At 42.5% G+C, this 19,331-nt stretch overlaps 1 protein-coding gene across 4 annotated transcripts in view; it reads right to left on the bottom strand.

The window, feature by feature from the left end:
* Positions 1–18,140, bottom strand: part of atp11b (ATPase phospholipid transporting 11B) — a 178,089-nt gene extending 159,949 nt beyond the window's left edge. For all 4 annotated transcript variants that reach the window (XM_072255213.1, XM_072255216.1, XM_072255214.1 and 1 more), the window contains exon 1: positions 17,953–18,140. In XM_072255213.1, the coding sequence (XP_072111314.1) occupies positions 17,953–17,979 (27 nt within the window). In that variant the 5' untranslated portion in view covers positions 17,980–18,140. The remainder of the gene's footprint in view (positions 1–17,952) is intronic.
* Positions 18,141–19,331: the final 1,191 nt, after the last annotated feature.

Below are 19,331 nucleotides of genomic sequence, written 5' to 3'. Positions count from 1 at the left end.
AAAATTGGATAGTTATATGGACAGGAAAGGAATGGAGGGTTATGAGCTGAGTGCAGGTCGGTGGGACTTGGTGAGAGTAGCGTTCAGCACGGACTAGAATGGCCGAGATCGCCTGTTTCTGTGCTGTAATTGTTATATGGTTATATAAGTCACTTATAAGTCAATAGCATCATAACATTTTAAGTAACGTTTGGATATTAAACACACAGCACATATTTTCCCCGTATGAACATATAAAATTATTGCAACACACCAATATCGCTGCATCAGTGGGAGCCCTGGGCTTGTTTTCCTACAACAAGACAGTCCCATCGAGGGGTGATGGGAGACAACGATACTCGAAGGAGGTTCCTTATGTCCAGTCTATTCCACTATTTAGTTTTCGTTGCATTCATTGCAAAAAAAAACTCCGCTTCGCAGAAAAATGTTGGAAATGGAAGCAACGTTTTCAGTGCTTTCGTGGCTATCGCAGGATATTTAGTCTTGCCTTTGATCCAGAATGCTGGCAGAGATGTTATGTCAAACATACTTTTCAGCCCACCGTCATTTGCAAACTCGAGGAGTTGATCTCCTTCCCGCGCTGACATGGATGATGCGCGGGTCATGACCTCGCGTGCGTTCAAGCTCAACAGTGCGTGACAGGGAATGAGGAAAGGTGCAGCTGACTCATATCGCCAAATCATATCGTTTCCTCGCGGCCCGGTAGTATATGCTTTGCGGCCCGGTACCAGTCCGTGGCCCAGTGGTTGGGGACTGCTGATCTAAACAAACCTGATGCATTTTGGAAACAAGTCCTGTGGACTGATGAAGTTAAAATAGAACATTTTGGCAGCAATGAGCAAAGGTATGTTTGGAGAAAAAAGGTTGCAGAATTTCATGAAAAGAACCCCTCTCCAACTGTTAAGCACGGAGATGGATCGATCATGTGTTGCAGCCAGTGGCATGGGGAACATTTACTGATAGAGAGAAGAATGAATTCAATTAAATACCAGCAAATTCTGGAAGCAAACATCACATCGTCTATAAAAAAGCTGAAGATGAAAAGAGGATGACTTCTACAACACACCTCAAAATCCACAATGGACTTCCTCAAGAGGCGCAAGTTGAGGGCTTTGCCATGGTCCTCACAGTCCTCTGATCTAAATGTCATCGAGAATTTGTGGATAGACCTCAAAAGAGCAGTGCATGCAAGACGGCCCAAGAATCTCACAGAACTAGAAGCCTTTTGCAAGGAAGAATGGGTGAAAATCCCCCAAACAAGAATTGAAAGACTCTTAGCTGGCAACAAGAAGCATTTACAAGCTGTGATACTTGCCAAAGGGGGTGTTACTAAGTACTGTCATGTAGGGTGCCCAAACTTTTGCTTCGGTCCCTTTTCCTTTTTTGTTATTTTGAAACTATAAAAGATGGAAATAAAAGTTTTCTTGCTTAAAACATTAAAGAAATGTGTCATCTTTAACTTTATGCCTTTTGGAAATCAGTTCATCTTTTACTCGCTTAGCTATTCACAGTAACAAAAATTTTGACCAGGGTGCCCAAACTTTTGCATGCCACTGTATATCACCTTTGCAGTAGGTGCTTTTTTCACCAGCAATGTTAATGTGATTTTTTTTCTGTTTCAAGTACTGTGGTGGTGGGATAGTCCTGCACAATAGAGGAGAGAGAAGAGTAGATTTAGATCTGGAGTAGCTGAATCACTTTGTTTCAGAATGGAGAGCCATAAGCACAAAGAATCTATTAAGCAGTGTATCATACACCAGAAAACATCAAAAGAAGATGATGACCATTTGGTTAGTCCTCAAGACTATGAATACTAGAAAACATTACCCGAAGCTGCCAAGGTGAGAAACTATGCCCCTATCTTAGATGTTGCTAGAGAACTTGGAGGAAAAAGTAGTCCCAAGAATCTACAATCACCCAAAATGCCGAAGCCTCTTCACCATGAAGAGAGACTTAGAGACTCTGAAAAGGAAAGCCAAGCCAAGGAAAGCATTACTGATGAAGCTGGTGAGAATACCTGTACATCAAAAGAGCCAAGTAGAAGATCATCAGAAATAAGGTTGTATGATCAAATCTGCATTTGTTGTAATAAGGTGAAATTTCTGAAGGGCTCCACGACACATGAAAAGCTTACACAAGCTGTACAACTCAGAGCTGACCAAACACTACAGGAATGTGCAACCGAAAAGGAAGATGAAAAGATTCTAGCAGTAACAAGCAGAGACATAGTTGCTGCAGAGGTCCACTATCATGTTTCATGCTCATAAGGATTATACCAGAATCAAGGAAAAGGAACCTGGGTACAAACAGGATGATGGTGAAACAGATGGTGATGAACTGTATAAAAGGATTGAAAAGGAAGCCTATAAAGACCTTTTCAAGTATATCAGAACTGATATCATACCCAACAAGATGATTGTACAAGTCACTTCTTTGGTCATGAAACTTGAATTTTTAATGCTATCTGGTGGAGTTACACTCCTGCAAGATTCTACAAGGAAGCACACTCATAGGAAACTGGAATCTGAGCTGGACAATTCAGTAGATATTTTTTTAAATGACAAAGGAAAATTGTTAATGGTTCCTGAAAGTGTATCATTAAGGGGTGTTGTCTTGGAAAATCAAACTCCACAGAGGGAACTCAAAGTTTGGAGGGCCAAGGCAACCAATTTTGACAAGATCATAGATTAGACTTCATCACATATCAGATCAATCATTAGACAGGAGATGACTGTGACTCCCTGGCCATTCCATCCATCTGATGTGAAAGATAGTGCTCATACCTCCATACTGGAAGTATATGTAGCAGGTGCACATGTGGGCCCACAGCCTCTCCCAACCAGGGAACACTGTGTCCAAGAAACCAAAGAAGCTGCTCTTCTTGCCTGCAAGAACCACCTGGTGTGGACACTTGCAAGGCAAACAGATCCAGAGAATCAGACAATCCCAAGCTGGACTGGTTTTAATATCAGCACCAGGGACCAAGAACCAATCTCACAAGATATTATTGGGTATCTGCCAACAATCAATTCACCAGCCACAGAGTTGACCACAGTATTTGAAGTCCTGAACCAATCAGAGCTAAGCAGGAAGGAACTTCATCTAGAAACAATTGTGGTGGTCATGCATCAAGCACTCTATGCAAAAGCCTGGAAGCACAAAGGGTGCTTCTCCAACATTCTTCTCAGGATGGGGACATTCCATACCATATGTAATGCCTTAGCCATCCTAGGAAAGCGATTTCGGGATGCTGGTCTAAAGGACGTATGCATAGAGGCTGGAATTGTCGCAGAGGGGTCCATCAATGGAGTCCTTGATGGTAAGCACAACAATCGTGCTGTCAGGGTCCACAAGTAGATCTATGAAGCACTGATGAGACTCGCATGAGCAGAGTTCACACCGTGGGTTGAGGACAACGTTCCAGAGAGGAGTGGGATGATCAAACCATTCTTAAACCATGTGAATAACATGGCCAGTGACTTGAACCAACAGAAGTTGAACAATCTGCTGCAAAGTCCACTCTTAGCTGAGCTGATAACCCTGTGGACAGACATTCCAGAACACCTCCGTCACAACAATGGAGAACCATCCGCATTCTGGATATCATACATTGACATGGTAGAGAACGTAGTACTCGGGCTTCTGCGCACCTCTTGTTGCACCTCCATGCTATAAGAACCATGATCCCATGGTGCTTTGCCTATGAGAAGATGAATTACCCCAGGTACCTGTCCTCTTACTTTGCTTAGATGATGAACCTCCCAGAAAAGAATCCTCTGTGTATGAGGCCTTCAAGACAGGCCAATTCTCAGAGCAGTTCTTAAGTAACAACCCCTTTGGGCAGATCCCTGTGGACCAGGCTATTGAAGCCACAGTGAACAAAGACACACAAACACCTGGAGGCACATCACGGTTCAGCCTGAATGCTGGAGCTATCAAGCGTTACTACATAACAGCTGAGCACCACAGTGCATTCCTGGGACAGTTAAGGGAGATGGTGCAAGGCAACAAATCAGAGCTTTGTCATGTGGAGCTACAGCGGCCAAGAATCCAGAAAGATGAGGAAGCAGTTTCAGCAATAGTTAGCCTCATACATGAATGAGTCAAAGCATTTGCAGAGAAGCGGGACCTCATTAGCATCTCTACTGCAAAGGCAGCCCTCAAGGACATTGCCTCCGACCTGATGAAGGCATATGAGACTGGTGAGCAATGCTATGCAACCTCCAAGAATGAGAGACTAGAGGAAGATCCACTAGCAAAGAAATTTCATTACCCAATGAAAACCAACAAGCTGAAAACATTCAGGGATATATGTAAGGAGAGAGAGAAGTGAAATCAAATGGGAGGGCGATCATCTTGAAAGCAGACAGGGCTTTGCTTGGACGCATCATAGTGATGGCACAAGGTCAACCCCTTGGACCATTGCCCTGGGCCCTATCCACACCAGAAGGATTGCTGAGAAAGACAAATAAAGCTACTTTAGCCACAACCTTGCAGAAAAATGTAGCAGTAGAAAAGCAACTCCCAGGAAACTTGCTACAGTGGTTGATAGAATGAACTTGGTCCAAAGAGTGAAAGATGATCAAGTTACTTTCAGAGATGTTGCCACAACAATTCTGGGTATGGCTCTGAGGGAAGGCAGTCAGAGTAGCAGAATAGATGTTGTGTTCGACACATACAAGGAGAACTCTATCAAGAATAGTGAAAGATCTCTACGGGGTGAAGAGACTGGTCATGAGTTGCAAGGTATCACAGGCACACAGATGGTGAGGCAGTGGAGGAGCTTCCTGACCAAAATCAGTAACAAAACTAGTCTCATTAGCTTCATAGTCCATGAATGGAGGAAGGCGGAGTACAGAGCAAAGCTACAGGAGAAGATTCTGTATGCAACTGTGAATGACAAATGTTACAGAATCACATCTCAAGACAGTGAGGAGGTGTCAGCTCTTCAGTGTCAACAAGAAGCAGATGGCTGCCTACTTCTCCATGCTGCCTATGCCACAAGAGAGGGATACCAATCTGTAGTGATCTGTTCAGAAGACACAGATGTCTTTATCATTTTCTGACAAGATTGAGGCCCCATTGTTCCAGAAGTGTGGCACTAGAACCCGTACAAGGCTTGTAGACATCAGGAAGGTTGTTGCCACTGTTGGCATACAGGTTTGTAGGGCTCTCATCGGGTTGCACGCATATACAGGATGTGACACTGTAAGCGCTTTTGCAGGCAAAAGGAAGACAAGTGCCCTAAAATGTCTGATCAGCAACAGGGATGGACAAACTGGAGGCATTTACATGTCTCCTGTATGCCCCAAAAGCATTGACCACCAAGGTCAATGAGCTCAGGTATCACCTTTTCTGTGCCTAAAACGGTGAAATTGAAATTCATCAACTCCCACCATGCAAGGACTGCTTAACAAAACATGCACAGCAAGCCAACTACCAGGCTGGTATATGGGGAAGATGTTTGGAGAAGGACCCACAAGTGCCAAGCCCTGTTGGCAGAGGATGGAAGATAGAGAGAGAAGAGGAAGCTGAACAGTTGGTGGTGCACTGGATGGAAGGCCAGCCAGCACCCGATGCCATCCTGGATCTACTGGCCTGCAATTGTCCAAAAAAATGTTCACTCCTAAGATGTATGTGTGTTGCAAGTGGCCTCAGGTGTACTGACATGTGTAGGCTGGTAGACTGTGAGAACCAGGCACCCACCTCAGGGAGTATGGAAAGTTCAGATGAAGATGTGGAAGACTTGAAAAATTATGATTATTAATAGGTATGGAAAGCAGACCTTGATTAAATATATTCATTTTACAACCAAATGTGGCCTAGGTTATGGCCCTGTGGAACCCCACATTTGAATTATTGTAGTGTAATTCTATATGCTATGACAAAAGCTTAAGATTGTTTTGATTTGATACAATATGGAAAATATGACATTGATAAAACTCCAGAAATCTCTCCAAATGAGTTTTTTCACCTTTTGGCGGATCGGGTGACATTTTCTGCTGTACTGATGTAATACAGAATATATACAAAATGTGATTACTTATTTTAATTCCTGAATAAATTCTCTACAAATCCATGTGATTATGTGTGTCCTAGGGTTTTTTATTGACTTTTCCAAAATAAACAAATATTTTTCTAAAAATGAAATGATTCACTCTACTGAAATTGGGCACTGTACTGCGAGTGCCACCAACAACATAGATTTCAATGTAGAATTTTATAACAACATTTGATGAAAAGTGCTTGAACTCAGCTATCATGGTGACAAATTTCAAGGTTGAGGGATCACCGATGACGAAATAGCACTAGGTTGAATATATATGTTTTACTTTATATTGGCCACTTTTCAGAAATTCTATTTTAGGGTAGTGTTATAAAATGCATGATAGCACATAAAAAGTTACCACTGGTGCAATGCTATCACATATTGTCTAACTCTGTGAGAAGTATACCTTGCCAAAAATCACTATGAGCATTATTCCCCTCAGATGGTACCACCAACCCTACTGGCTCATGGACTATTTGAGCTTCCGCAATGATCTCCATTTTACTGTTACATTCCAGGTTGGTAGCTTAATAAGCCCCTAGTGTGAAGGTGAACGGCAGAACCTTAGCAGTTTCACGGACTATGAGGAGAAAAAAATGGGATAAGCGCAAGATTCAGGTAAATGGCTGTTTGATGGCTAGTGTGGAATTGGTGAGCTAAAAGGACTGTTTCCATGCAGTACGATGTTTCAATTAAATAATGGGGTTATCCTATAATCTGCAACATTTGTTCCCTAATCTATAGAGTTTTATGGATGGCAACTCATTCATCCATTATTCTGTAGTAGTTCTTTTAAAATACTGGAATGGAGATGTTCAAACTCGTGATTTATCAGATTTTAGTGTCTTTTTTTGTATGTTTTATTTTAAATAACACTAAGACAAACCTATATTGATTTCTTTGCTTACTGTGACCACACACCAAAATCTGCATTGTCTATTAGTTCTGCCTCATTGAGCTAAAATGAGAATGCTAAATTTAAATGCAGAGAAAGCAGCCCATCACAATTTCCCTCAGTTGTATTCAGCATACTTCCTCCAACTCACAGTATGTATAAGCAGCCCACTGGTTGTGATGAAATAAGGGTAGTTTTTAAATAAAATCTTACATCAATACAGCAACATTTTAAAAATGGAAAATACCCAAAAACAGTTCACAGGAGAGACCTCATATAACATTTAATCCAAGGACCAATCAAGACTGGTAACATATCACATCAGAGATGTGCTATAAAAGGCATGTAGAAAGAGCAGGGATGAGGCCCTATGGCCTTGCACATCATAGCTCTATGTGTACATGCATTTATACTTTGATAATCAAGTTTTCTGCTTCTGATGCCCTATCAAGCACCCAGATCCCACAACTGGGAGAATTTTTTTATTGCCATTTTGCCCTCTAAATATTTCAAATCTATGCCCCTTAGTTTTTGATTTTTTCTACAAATGGAAATTAGTCCCACCCATTTCCTATTTGAAACCCTATTTCATAAACCTCAAAAAAACTGTATTCCTTCAGTCTCATCTGATCCAAAGAAAATTCCTAAGTATCCAATCTTCCTTTAAAACTGAAAATTTCCAGCCCTTGCAAACTCACAAAATCTCTCCTCCTTTCTCTTCAATGCAACAGTTTTCCCATAATATGGTAACCAGAATTGTCTGCAGTACTCATACTGTGGTTTAACTAGTGCATTTGCAGTATTAGCCTAACTTCCTGACCTTTTAATTGCAAGCCTTTTTAGTCATACAATGAAACTAATCTAATAGCTTGAGTGCAAATATATTCCAATAACCCTCTTCCTTCAAACCTTTACTCTCCCACTAACTATGTATTCTTTTGTGCTGTTGCACTCCCAAAATGCACCATCTCAGTCTGCAGAATTGAATTCCATTTACCACTTTTAATCTGAACAGATTGGAGAATATACCACACAGCAACAAACAACTGGCCCATCTACCCTGATCTAGCATTATGCCATTCCTCATTCAAATCTGTCAACATAAACCTCTATCTCCTTCTGCTGTGAATACTTGTTCAATGCCATTAAATATAATCTAATTCAATCACTACTTTCACACCACACTTTGGATAAAGAATTCTTTGCTGAGTTTCCCATTTGATTGCTTGAGTATATAGTGAGAACCTCTAGTTAAACTCATTCCCAGCAGTGAAAACAATCTCTCTACATCTACTCTATTAAACCCTCATCATTTTAAAGACCTCTATTAAGTTAATCCTTGGCCTTCTTCCCTGAACTGGACAAAAAGAGACATGGTTAATTCGTCTTTTCCTGATAAATCCACTGCCAACCAAAGTTCAACATCGGTTTAGCATAACTTTCCTGCTTCTCAAATCTTGCTCTTTTAGAAATAAACTCCAATCCTTTACTTAATTTCTCTATAACCATGTTAACCTATCATCCAACCATTAGACATCGTAACAATTCAATATTGGTTAATTTGTAAAAATATTAGTGACATTTTCAATAAAGTTAACAAAAATGCATACTGTTATGTGAAATGTGAAGACTGTACCAAACTTTGAATAATATTGCTTAAAGTTATCATATAAACAAGGTCAGTCTCAGGCCTGATCTGTGGTTCAATCATAGAACTGGATGAGAAGAAATCAATGGCTAACAATTAAAGTAGTGAAATAACAAATTCCAAAGGTATTGCATGGAAACAGGAATGCACTCCAATGTGTTGGCACCTGCATCATCAACTTGACAATTAATCCAATTTTCAGCACATCTATGAAAAATAAGCAGCTTGTGTGCACCACATAGAAATGTGCAGTTAAGAGTAAATAGCTCAGGGGTGGGGGAGGTAGGGGGTGTTTGGGAGAAGGAAAGTTTAAAACCTCTTCAAATTAACATTGACCTATTCCTTTAGACATGATAATAAAGCCTGGTTAGGTTGCCAAAAGAATGTGAACTCAGATTCTAGTTTTGTATCTATCACCCCAACACTGCAGCATCAGTACAGAGGAACAAAAGAATTAAATCAGAAAAGTTTGGATTTTGTTTTGAACTTAATAAACCTCAATTTTGCTACTTCAGTAGTTCATAAAATGGATGCCATGTTGCAGTCACATTTACACTGAAACAAATCATGTTTAATCTTCTGCTATCAACCGTTGCCTTCAAAGCTCTCCTTCAATAAAGATAACATTTACATGTTGCTGTGTATGGTTTAAGAGCCTCTCAAATGTCTAAAAAATAAAATTGATCAGAATAACTTCATTGAAAAAAACAATACAACATATGTTTACATTTTCAAACAAAAATTGACAATGTGTGTGATGGCATTGAGTTTGCTGACCACAAAATTCTAAACTCAAATGAAGATCTTAAGCCTTATCCAATATAGTTATTGGTATACTCATGGAGTACTGTTCACTGCAGAAATCAAAGGCAGAGGAATGGATTCTAGTTCACCCCGCCTTTTCTGACATTCTTCTCATTGTTTTCTTAATCATTCCTAACAAGTCTGGCTACTTCCCTTACATTTATACCTTTTGCAACTTGAGTGACGTCACACACGTGATATTATTTCAGCTATCTTTTCACAAAGGTGGCTTCTGGAAACAGTTTCCAGAAACCCAAAATTAATGTTGTGAAGCTGATTCTTTCAGTACACAAACCTTCCAACTATTAATCAATCAGCTATTTGATTTGCTAAGAGATAGTATCATTCTAGTCTGCAAAGTTCATTGAACTAAATAACTTAGCCAGTGTTGCCTGGTTTGATACAGGACAAGTAACAGAACACCAATGTCTTACAATGCATCTTTTGAGCAATCATCCTCGTGCTGTAGAATCCAGCGGTCTTGTGTTCTATAGACAGTGCTGTTTATTTGCAAAGCTGTCCTTTTACTCAAAAACAACTGTTTGATCACTAGAAGTTCACAACTGCCATGCTTAGAAAGCTAAGCTTGACATAAAAGCTCCGTGGCCCCAGACAGTGAATGCCCATCACGTGGACAGTGTATTCAAAATGATATTTCCCAGATCACCATGAATCAGTGATTCGATCATAGTTTAAGAGAATATATCATCACACCAACAACAGACTACATTTTAGGAAAGGGTAGCAGTTGGTTAGGTGAATACTGCTGTGTACATACATCTATTGATGTTTCTGGACACATCTTCAGTGATGTTCCTGGAATCATCAGGTATTTCGGGTCTTTCAACATCATACAACCTCCTCCAGGTGACCCAGCCAGGGCTGATTGGACCCCAGCTTGTGTCCAGATGGCTAGCTACTTATGACTCCATGGCTCCCCTCTTTTGAGCCACAGCCATCTTGAGGCCCTCTCTGCTGCATCGATGGTACTGTGGATGGCTCTCCTCTTCCTCTCTCCCTCGATGCCCAAAATGCTGAAGGCCCTAACTAATGAACGGGCTATGAATCCCCTACAACCAACCTCCACTGGGAGACACCTCGCTCTCCATCCAGCCTGCTGACAGTTGCTGACCAGTCCTGCGTACTTGGAGAGCTTCCTTTCAAAGGCCTCTTCCAAGCTATCTTCCCATGGGACTGTCAGCTCCAGCATCACCGCTTGCTTAGTAGACTCAGACACTAGGACAACGTCTGGTAGCAGGGTGGTGGCTGCGATATGGTTGGGGAACTTCAGCTGCCCTTCGAGGTCCACCAACAGCTGCCAGTCCCTTGCAGAGGTCAGAATGCCTGCAGATGTTCTTTTGGCAGGAATTGGCTGCTCCCCAGCTCTGACAAAGGCAATGGTCTGCTTGGAGGGTCGGGACCGCTTCGCCCACTCAACTCCTGCACTGACAGCTTCAGCGATGGTCTTCAGGACCTGATCATGCCTCCACCTGTACCATCCCTCACCAAGTGCCCTTGCACAGCCACTGAGGATGTGCTCCAGAGTTCCTCGCTTGGAGCACAGTGGGCATGCAGATGACTCTGCCTTGCCCCATGTGTGCAGGTTTGATGGGCTTGGAAGCACATCGTACACTGCCTGGATGAGAAATTGGATGCGGTGTGGTTCGGCTTTCCAAAGATCAGCCCAGGTCACTTTCCTCTCAGCCGCATTCTCCCATCTTGTCCAAGCTCCCCGTCGCTTCATTCCCACCGCCTTGCAGGCTCTCATCTCCTCCACTACTGCTCTCACCTCCTCCTGAACTAGACAACACCTTTCCTTCCCTCTGGTGTCCATTTGGGGAGTTGGAAAGGATCCTAGACCAGCTCAGCTTTGTGTGACCACTCCCACCAGCCTCGCCTCTGCCTCCTGAACAGCTTCCTCTGCCCTCCACTTCCTGCCAGTACTTACTTGGATCCCTGCTCTAGCCACCTTCGGGTCACTTGAGTCCCTATACTGTAGCACTTCTCTGGCTCTTGTTACCTTGAATTCTTCCTCCAAGGATTTGAAGGGCAGTTGCAGTTTGTTGTGGTGTCCATAGAGTGCGATGCTGCTCAGGCTCTTTAGCAGCCCCAGCCATCTCCTGAGGTGGTTGCTAACCCTCCTCTCTAAGGTTTCGACTGTCGAGATCGGAACTGCATAGACGAGGGGGGCCACAGGATTCTGGGAAGAATGCCATGCTGATACACCCAGGCTTTAAACTTCCCAGGTAGGCCAGACTTGTCCACAGATTTCAGCCAGCCATCCAACTCGGTGCAGATTGCCTGAATGGATGTTGTGTCCCTTAAAGAGCTGTCAAAAACTTTGCCTAAGCTCTTGACTGGCTTTTCTGTGATGGTTGGGATGGCTGTGCCTGCGATGCTGAACCGGAACTTGTTCTCCACCTTCCCTTTCCTCAGCACCATCGATCTTGATTTGGCAGGTTTGAAACGCACCTGGGCCCACTCCACCAGCTTTTCGAGCCCTTGCAGAATCCTCCGGCAGCCTGGGACTGATTCTGTGGTGACTGTGAGGTCATCCATGAATGCCCTGAACGGTGGTTGCCGTTGAGCAGAATTCATTCTGGGCCCTCTGCGCTCTGGTTCAGCAGACTTAGTGAGCATGTTCATGGCTAGGGAGAACAGTGTCACTGAGATAGTGCACCCTGTGATGATGCCGATCTCCACCTTGTGCCAGGTTGATGTAATTGCTCCTGAAGAGACAGAGACCCTCATCCTGAAGTTGCTGTAATAATCAGCGATAAGGTCTCTGATCCTGCTGGGGACGTGATGTTTGATCAGTGTCAGCTGCACCAGCTTGTGCGGAATGGAGCCATATGCATTTGCCAGGTCAAGCCACAACACTGACAGGTTGCCCTTGTTCTCTCTGGCCTCCCTGATGAGCTGTGTCACCACACTGATGAGCTCCAGACAGCCCGGCATCCCTGAAATGCCACCCTTCTGGACTGATGTATCAATATAGGTGTTCTTTGCTAGGTAGGTGCACAACCAGTTGGAAACTGCACTGAAGAAGATCTTCGCCTCGACACACGGCAGGGAGATGATGCGAAACTGATCTATCTGGGTGGCATTTTCCTCCTTCGGAATTCACATCCCTTCAGCCACTCTCCACTGTTCTGGGATCTTCCCCCTTCTCCAGAAGATTCTCAGGATCTCCCACAGACGCAGCAGGAGTTTGGGGCAGTTCTTGTACACTTTGTACGAGGTGTTGCTTGGTCCTGGAGCCGAGCTTGCCCTTGCTTTGCGGACGACCTCTCTGACTTCCTTTAGTCGCAGCTCTGACATGTCGAACTGCACATCCGGTTCAGGTGGGTCTATTAGGATGTCGCCCTCTCCCAACTCCTGCTCTCTTTCAGGATCATTATACATCTTTTTCAGATGTTGGTTTATGTCTTCCTGCGACAGGCCAGTTTCCCACTGCGCTTCTCCCCCAGCAACTCCTTGGTGAATTTGAAGGAGTTGGCGATAAAGGCAGCACGTTTTCGAGCCCTTTCACGACGCCACCTCCGATGCCACTCTGCCTGGCGGAGGACCCTGATCTTCTTTCGTAGTATGCACATCAGCTGGGCTAAGCCAATGCGCTCTTCTCCTGCCTCCTTGTATTGGGACTTCAGCGCTTTCATCTCCTGCCTGATGTTGTGGATCCTCAATGCTCTTTGGTTCTTCGAGTAAGATGTTTTGGAGCCTTCCTTCTCCTCTTCTCCGAACCGTTCAGCTGCGATACTGACAATAATTGTTGTCATGGCTTGCAGCTTCCTATCAACCCCTCCCTTCACCGTTGCCTCCAGAATTTGGTTAACATCTTCATCAAACTGCTTCCACAGTGAAGTCATGTTAGCTGCAGGCTATTTGATCCACCTCCTGTCAGACTTTATGTTCGAGGGATTAGTTTGCAACACTTGGAGGTTCCGGGCACTATGGGGTGACTCCGGGCCTGGCCCCTCCTTCGTCTCACCAGGTTGGACACCTGCGCGTTGTGCTGCTCCTGCTCCCGCCAAACACTTCATCCTTGCTTGGTGGATCTTCAAGCCGCGATCGTTCTCGCAGATCTTGCCACATGCACACTGCTTCCTCATCGTCGTTTGTTCATTGCCTGGGTCTGATGTCGTTGTGTCCATCCGACTGGGGTGCTCATCCTCCCCACCTCTCGGGCACCCCTGGGGGTATCTTTTCCTTAGATTCTTTGTGGCTTTTGTGGGGGTCTTCCTTTCAGAGGACACAGATTGGGTTGCCAGCCCGTTCTGCCCTGGTTGCCGTCTCTCCGGGCTGTCACTGACTCTCCAGTCATCACCACTCTTTTCGTGGTTGTCACCCAGTCTTTCCTGGTTGTCACTGATTAACTCAGGGTGTAAGCTGTGTACATACATCTATTGATGCTTCTGGACACATCTTCAGTGATGTTCCTGGAATCATCGGGTGTCAAGTATTATGTGGGAAAAGTACAGTCCATGAATCTCGACATTACATTTTAGAGCATATTTACCTTTAAACCTTTCAGATTTTACCTAATTTTATACATGCCAAGCATCATATTCCCAGAATTTTTATATTCTTGCATAACTATGCAATGAAGGACTTAAAATGGAGCTCTTGTCATTAACCACATGATATTTTACTTCTAAGAACACATTAAGGTCTCCTTAGGGTTTAAACCAGCAAATATTAAATAGTAAAAGAACAAAGGGCTTATCTGTTTTTGTTTGCAGTAACTATTTTCACTTGTTACAGATACAGCCTGTTACCATACTGTATCAGGCCAACAGGCTCATGCTTCCCAATTACACCCATGTGATCAGTTAAGCCACTAACCAGCATGCCTTTGGAATGTGGGAGGAAACCCAAGCACCCAGAAGAAACACACGCAGCAATGGGGAGAAAAGTACCAATTCCTTACAGAAAACAACTGAACCTGGATCGTTGGCGTGCTGTAATAGCATCATGCCAACTGCTACATTACTGTGCCCTTTACAAGGGTTTTATTGTTAACTAAATCAGACATGGATATTAACATCAAAACAATCCTAAACAAAATAACTTTGACACTAAATAAAATCGTTATTGTACCAGTAAAGCACTAGGAGTAGAGAAAGAATAAATACAACGTATACATATTTAACGCAGTATGCAATAGTAAAAAGGAACAAATTTATTCTTAAATATACTCATTTTCAGACAAAGCTTAAGTAATATGTTGGTGGTCTTAATTTCACTGGTGGTATTTACACCTTTCAAGGGAATTAGTTGGCAAATATTCTGCCTACAGCTTTATTCTGGCTAACTAATCCATGAATAGTGGCCAAATTCACATTAAAACTACAAACCTGTACTGCTATATTAAATGCGACCAAGGCCAAACGCATTACTCTATTTAAACATGATCAAATGGACACACGACCAAATCCATAAAATTTCACTATTTGAAGTGAACAGCTCTGAAATGTCAGGGAAAGAACCAATCAAAATCTGTAATAGATATATAAAGTTGAAGTGGGACTTGTTCTTCTCCCCAATGAATTCTTCAGCTAAAAACATTAAGTTGAATAATAGAAAACATTTATCAAATGCAAGGGTTCCTAATTTTTTTTTTAAAAGAATATAGCTGTCATACAATTTTAACCTCAATTAGAATTCTGGCTACCTTTTGGCATGCAAAAATGACAAATTTTTTTTGATTGAGCAATAATGATGAAATATAATTATGATCATAGAATTACTAACGATCACGAGACGAGTGAAAAACAATTTGATGGGGAAACAATTTTGGTCTCTATACATAGGAACACTAAAAACAGTAGGACTTATTTGATGAATTCTTACAAAACTTCTTTTTCCAGTTAGAGATAGGAGCCCGAGGTAAGTGAATCAAGGGTTGATTATTATGATGCAAACAACAGGAATTCTGCAGATGCTGGAAATTCAAGCAACACACATAAAAGTTGCTGGTGAATGCAGCATGCCAGGCAGCATCTCTAGGAAGAGGTGCAGTCGACGTTTCAGGCCGAGACCCTTCGTCAGGACTCTTGATTATTATGACAACTGGATTGTCTAATGATTATCAGATGGGGAGAGGTCAGTATGATAGGAATGTTCAAAATCATACAATGGTTGGGAAGAATAAATAACGAAAGACTCAATGCTCATTCCAATGAGCATGTCAACTGTAATTTGTATTCAAGATACCACATAACACAAACAATAATTCATTACTACCTAGCTATGATGTCAAGCTATGCGAACATTTAAAGGGAATTGAAATGGTAATTAATAACCTGTTAGGTTTACTAGGTTGCCAATAAAATGTAAATTGAGAGGCTCTTAATAGATAAAAGGGTAAATAAATTAGCTTTGAGAACATATGTAGATGCTAAAGCGATCACTGAACTTGGCCACTGGGTCCAATGTCTTTTTGTGATTTCTGAATGCATCACAGGAAGTATAAACAATTTTATTGAGCTAAGTTAATTTCAATGTAGTGATTTAAGTACATACTATCATACTTCATCCAAGCATATCTGTTTATACAACATTAAAACAAGGATAGCCAATTACAAAGCCACAGCACCACATGCTTACAGCTATGTGATTTTAAACTATCACTCAACACATACCCACCCACCATTTATATCCTATTTACTATCATTAGGAAAGAGTTGTGCTATGATATCAGCTGTCATAGTGTACTACCAAACTTTAATGTGTCAAAATGTAAATTCATGATTAACTGCTAGGGACTCTGACAACCACTATTTTCCACCTAAGTGTCATATCCTGCTTTCAAACCCTGCTTTATTTAATGTGTTGAAACCATACAATTGATGAATTATTTCCTATATTGTGTCCTGCAGAAAATTAACTTTTGAATCAGAATCAGGTTATTATTACTGACATATTGTGAAATTTGTTGCTCTGCAATACAGTACATAGAAAATACTATATTACAATAAGAGAATAAATAGCGCAAAAATAGAGCAATACAGTGAGGTTGTGTTCATGGGTTTATGAACCATTCAGAATGCAAAGTTATTTTCCTAAACACTGAGCTACAAGTTTAAGTTTACACAGGGCTGTTCAGTCAAAATGCCTGTAAACACTTCCACACAACAGGCTTGTGGAAGTAGAAAGCGCAGAAAAGATGCTGCTAGGAGTTGTGATGTTATCTAGAGGTTGGACAAGCTACAACTTTATTCCTTAGAGTGTAGGAGACTGAGAGGTGATCTTATAGAGGTTTATAAATTCTTGAGGGGAATAAGTCAGGCAAATACACTTATTTCCCACCCCCCCCCCCAAGAGTTGGTGCATCAAGAAATAAAGGGCATAGGTTTAAGGTGAGAGGGAAAACATTAGGAGGAATGCATGTATATATTAAACTTTTTGTTTAATATATACATGCAAAAAGGGTGAATTCTATGTGACTCAGCTGCTGAGGAAGCGGTTGAGGCATATACAATAGCAACTTTTAAAAGACAGTTGGGCAGGTGCATGGAGTGGAAAGATATGGAAGGTTATAGGGCAAATAACAGTAAATAGGTTTAGATTGGAAGCAGCATCTTGGGCAGCATGGACTAGTTGGGCCTAATGGCCTATTTCCACACTATCCCGCAAAATCAACAATGGCAAACTTCAGAAAAATATTGATCAAAAATGTAATAGGTATTAAAGATTGGGAAGCTAATTTAAAGAGGATGTGGTTTAGAGCAGGGGCTCCTAACCTGGCGTCCACAGACACCTCAGTTAATGGTAGGGGGGTAATGAAGACATTAAAAAAAAGGTAGGAAACCCTGGTTTAAAGATATTGAAGAACAATGTACCAGGAGTGAAGGATGGTGGGCTTAGTCCTGTCTTTATCTATGGTGCTGTTTGTGTCATTTTGCTGCTATATGTTCCTGCAACTTGTACTTCCACAAAATAGACTGCTCTCCAACAAATTTACACTTCAAAGAGATGAGAAGCATCACGAATGCAAAATGTTTATACGCCAAAAACTGTATTTGGAAGCCAATAGCATATTTGTCACGTCGAATCACAATCCTGGGCAGTTTGATTTGGCATTTTAATATGTAATGTCACCTGCTGTCAGCTAAACTCAAGTTATTTTAATTATATTGTATTGCAACTGTGAAATGAAAGCATTTCATTACCAGTCTCATAAAGTGGTACATGACAACGGAACAATATCGAATAAACCCTTACAGAACCTCAGTGACGGAAACAGCAGCAGGTGTTGGTAACCGAGCTGACATTAACGATCAATGATAACCATGTTTAATTATCTCAGGTTACCTGTAATAAACTTAAGAGTCTGAGAGAAATTATCTATCTTGTTGCAAAGGTCCACCACCAGGAACTACACAATCCGTGTGAGAAGCCATTGCGGTTCCACCCGCTGAATGGCAAGTGGTAGTTTGTACAACTCTCCAGTCTAGGGCCCGGCCCTTTTAAACCCCGGCGAAAGTCGGAAGCGGCACCCTAGGGTTTCACCCTCGGCTCATCCCACCGACAGCCCTCACAAGCCAAACCTACCAGCTGCTGCCGTATCCAGCGAATCATGGCTCAACATAAAGCCGGCAGGAGACACCGTGCCACCGACCAACTCCACCGGTTTACTTTCCTCGACGACAAACCCGCACTTTAACCCGCGTATACAGTCTGCAGCCCGACGCCAATCTCTTCCCACATCATCAACGCGCCCAGCCCGGCCTGGCCCGGCCCGCCCCGCACCGCACCGGAAACACATAACGCCAGCACACTTCCGTCAGGGGACCAATGGGCTGAAGCGTCGTTGCAATCCCCTCAGCTTCGTTGTCTCCCGCTCTTCGCTGCTTAGCGGCGGTTGTACAGAGCAGGACCTAGAATTACTCCGTTACAAAATAGTCCCAAAGAGGATTGACGAGGTATTGTTCACTGATCGCTCAGAAATCTGATGGTGGAGGGGAAGAAGCTCTTCCTAAACGTTTCTGGGTCTCCAAGCTCTTGTACCTCCTCCCTCATGGTAGCAGTGCAAAGAAGGTACTGTATATCCCGAATGGTGAGCGTCCTTAATGAGGGATGCCGTCTTCTTGAGGCCCCGCTTTTCGAAGTGGTGGGAAGGCTAGTGCCTAAGAAGGAGTGTGGATTTGAGCTTGCGGTGATCATGGAACTCGTTTACGAGAATGACTTTCTACGTTCTCGTAAAAAATGCCTCACCCACAAGACGACTTTGGAAGGGATGATCAGAACCCTAGTCAAAAACGTGAGTTATAACGTGGTCAAGGAGCCGAGTGAGGCAGGATAGTAAAGGGAGTAGTGGTGGTCTAGTGAAAACCAGGAATGTGCAAGAAACAGACATGGAATCCTGAATCTTGAAGGAAAGCAAATGTGGGTCGCTAGACAGGGAAGAATTTATTATAGAGAATAAGGAAAGGTAAAGGAATTACCATTGGATATACATGTGACAAAATAAAGGCAATATTTAAACAACTCCTTTGTGTCTGTCAGTGTTTATTTTCTTCCATGAAAACAGAAGTACCAGAGAACCAAGTGTCTAGTAGGAGTGAGGAACTGAAATAAATAAATATTGCCAAAGCACTGGATAAGCTATTGAGACTAAAATCCGATATGTCAAGAAGACTTGATAATCCACATCTTGGAACTTTGAAGATAGTGAATGTTCCTGGGACTCAGTGGTAGTAAATGCTGCCCTATATAAGGAGAGAGAGCAAACTACTGACGTTTTAACTTAATATCAATGGTGGGGAAGATGCTACAGTCTAAAGTATGTAGTAACAGAATAGCTGAAAAGAAGAATAGAATTGTCTGGGATCCGAGTGGATATAGAATCATGAGTCATACAGAGTGGAAACAGGGTCTCTGGTCCAACTCATCCATGCCAACTGTGATGCCCAAAGAGCCAGGTCCCTTTG

The sequence above is a fragment of the Mobula birostris genome, chromosome 4 (assembly GCF_030028105.1).
Source record: "Mobula birostris isolate sMobBir1 chromosome 4, sMobBir1.hap1, whole genome shotgun sequence".
Classification (NCBI taxonomy): domain Eukaryota; kingdom Metazoa; phylum Chordata; class Chondrichthyes; order Myliobatiformes; family Myliobatidae; genus Mobula; species Mobula birostris.
Note: the sequence above shows the minus strand (reverse complement) of the source record. Positions and strands in the feature narration are given on the sequence as shown.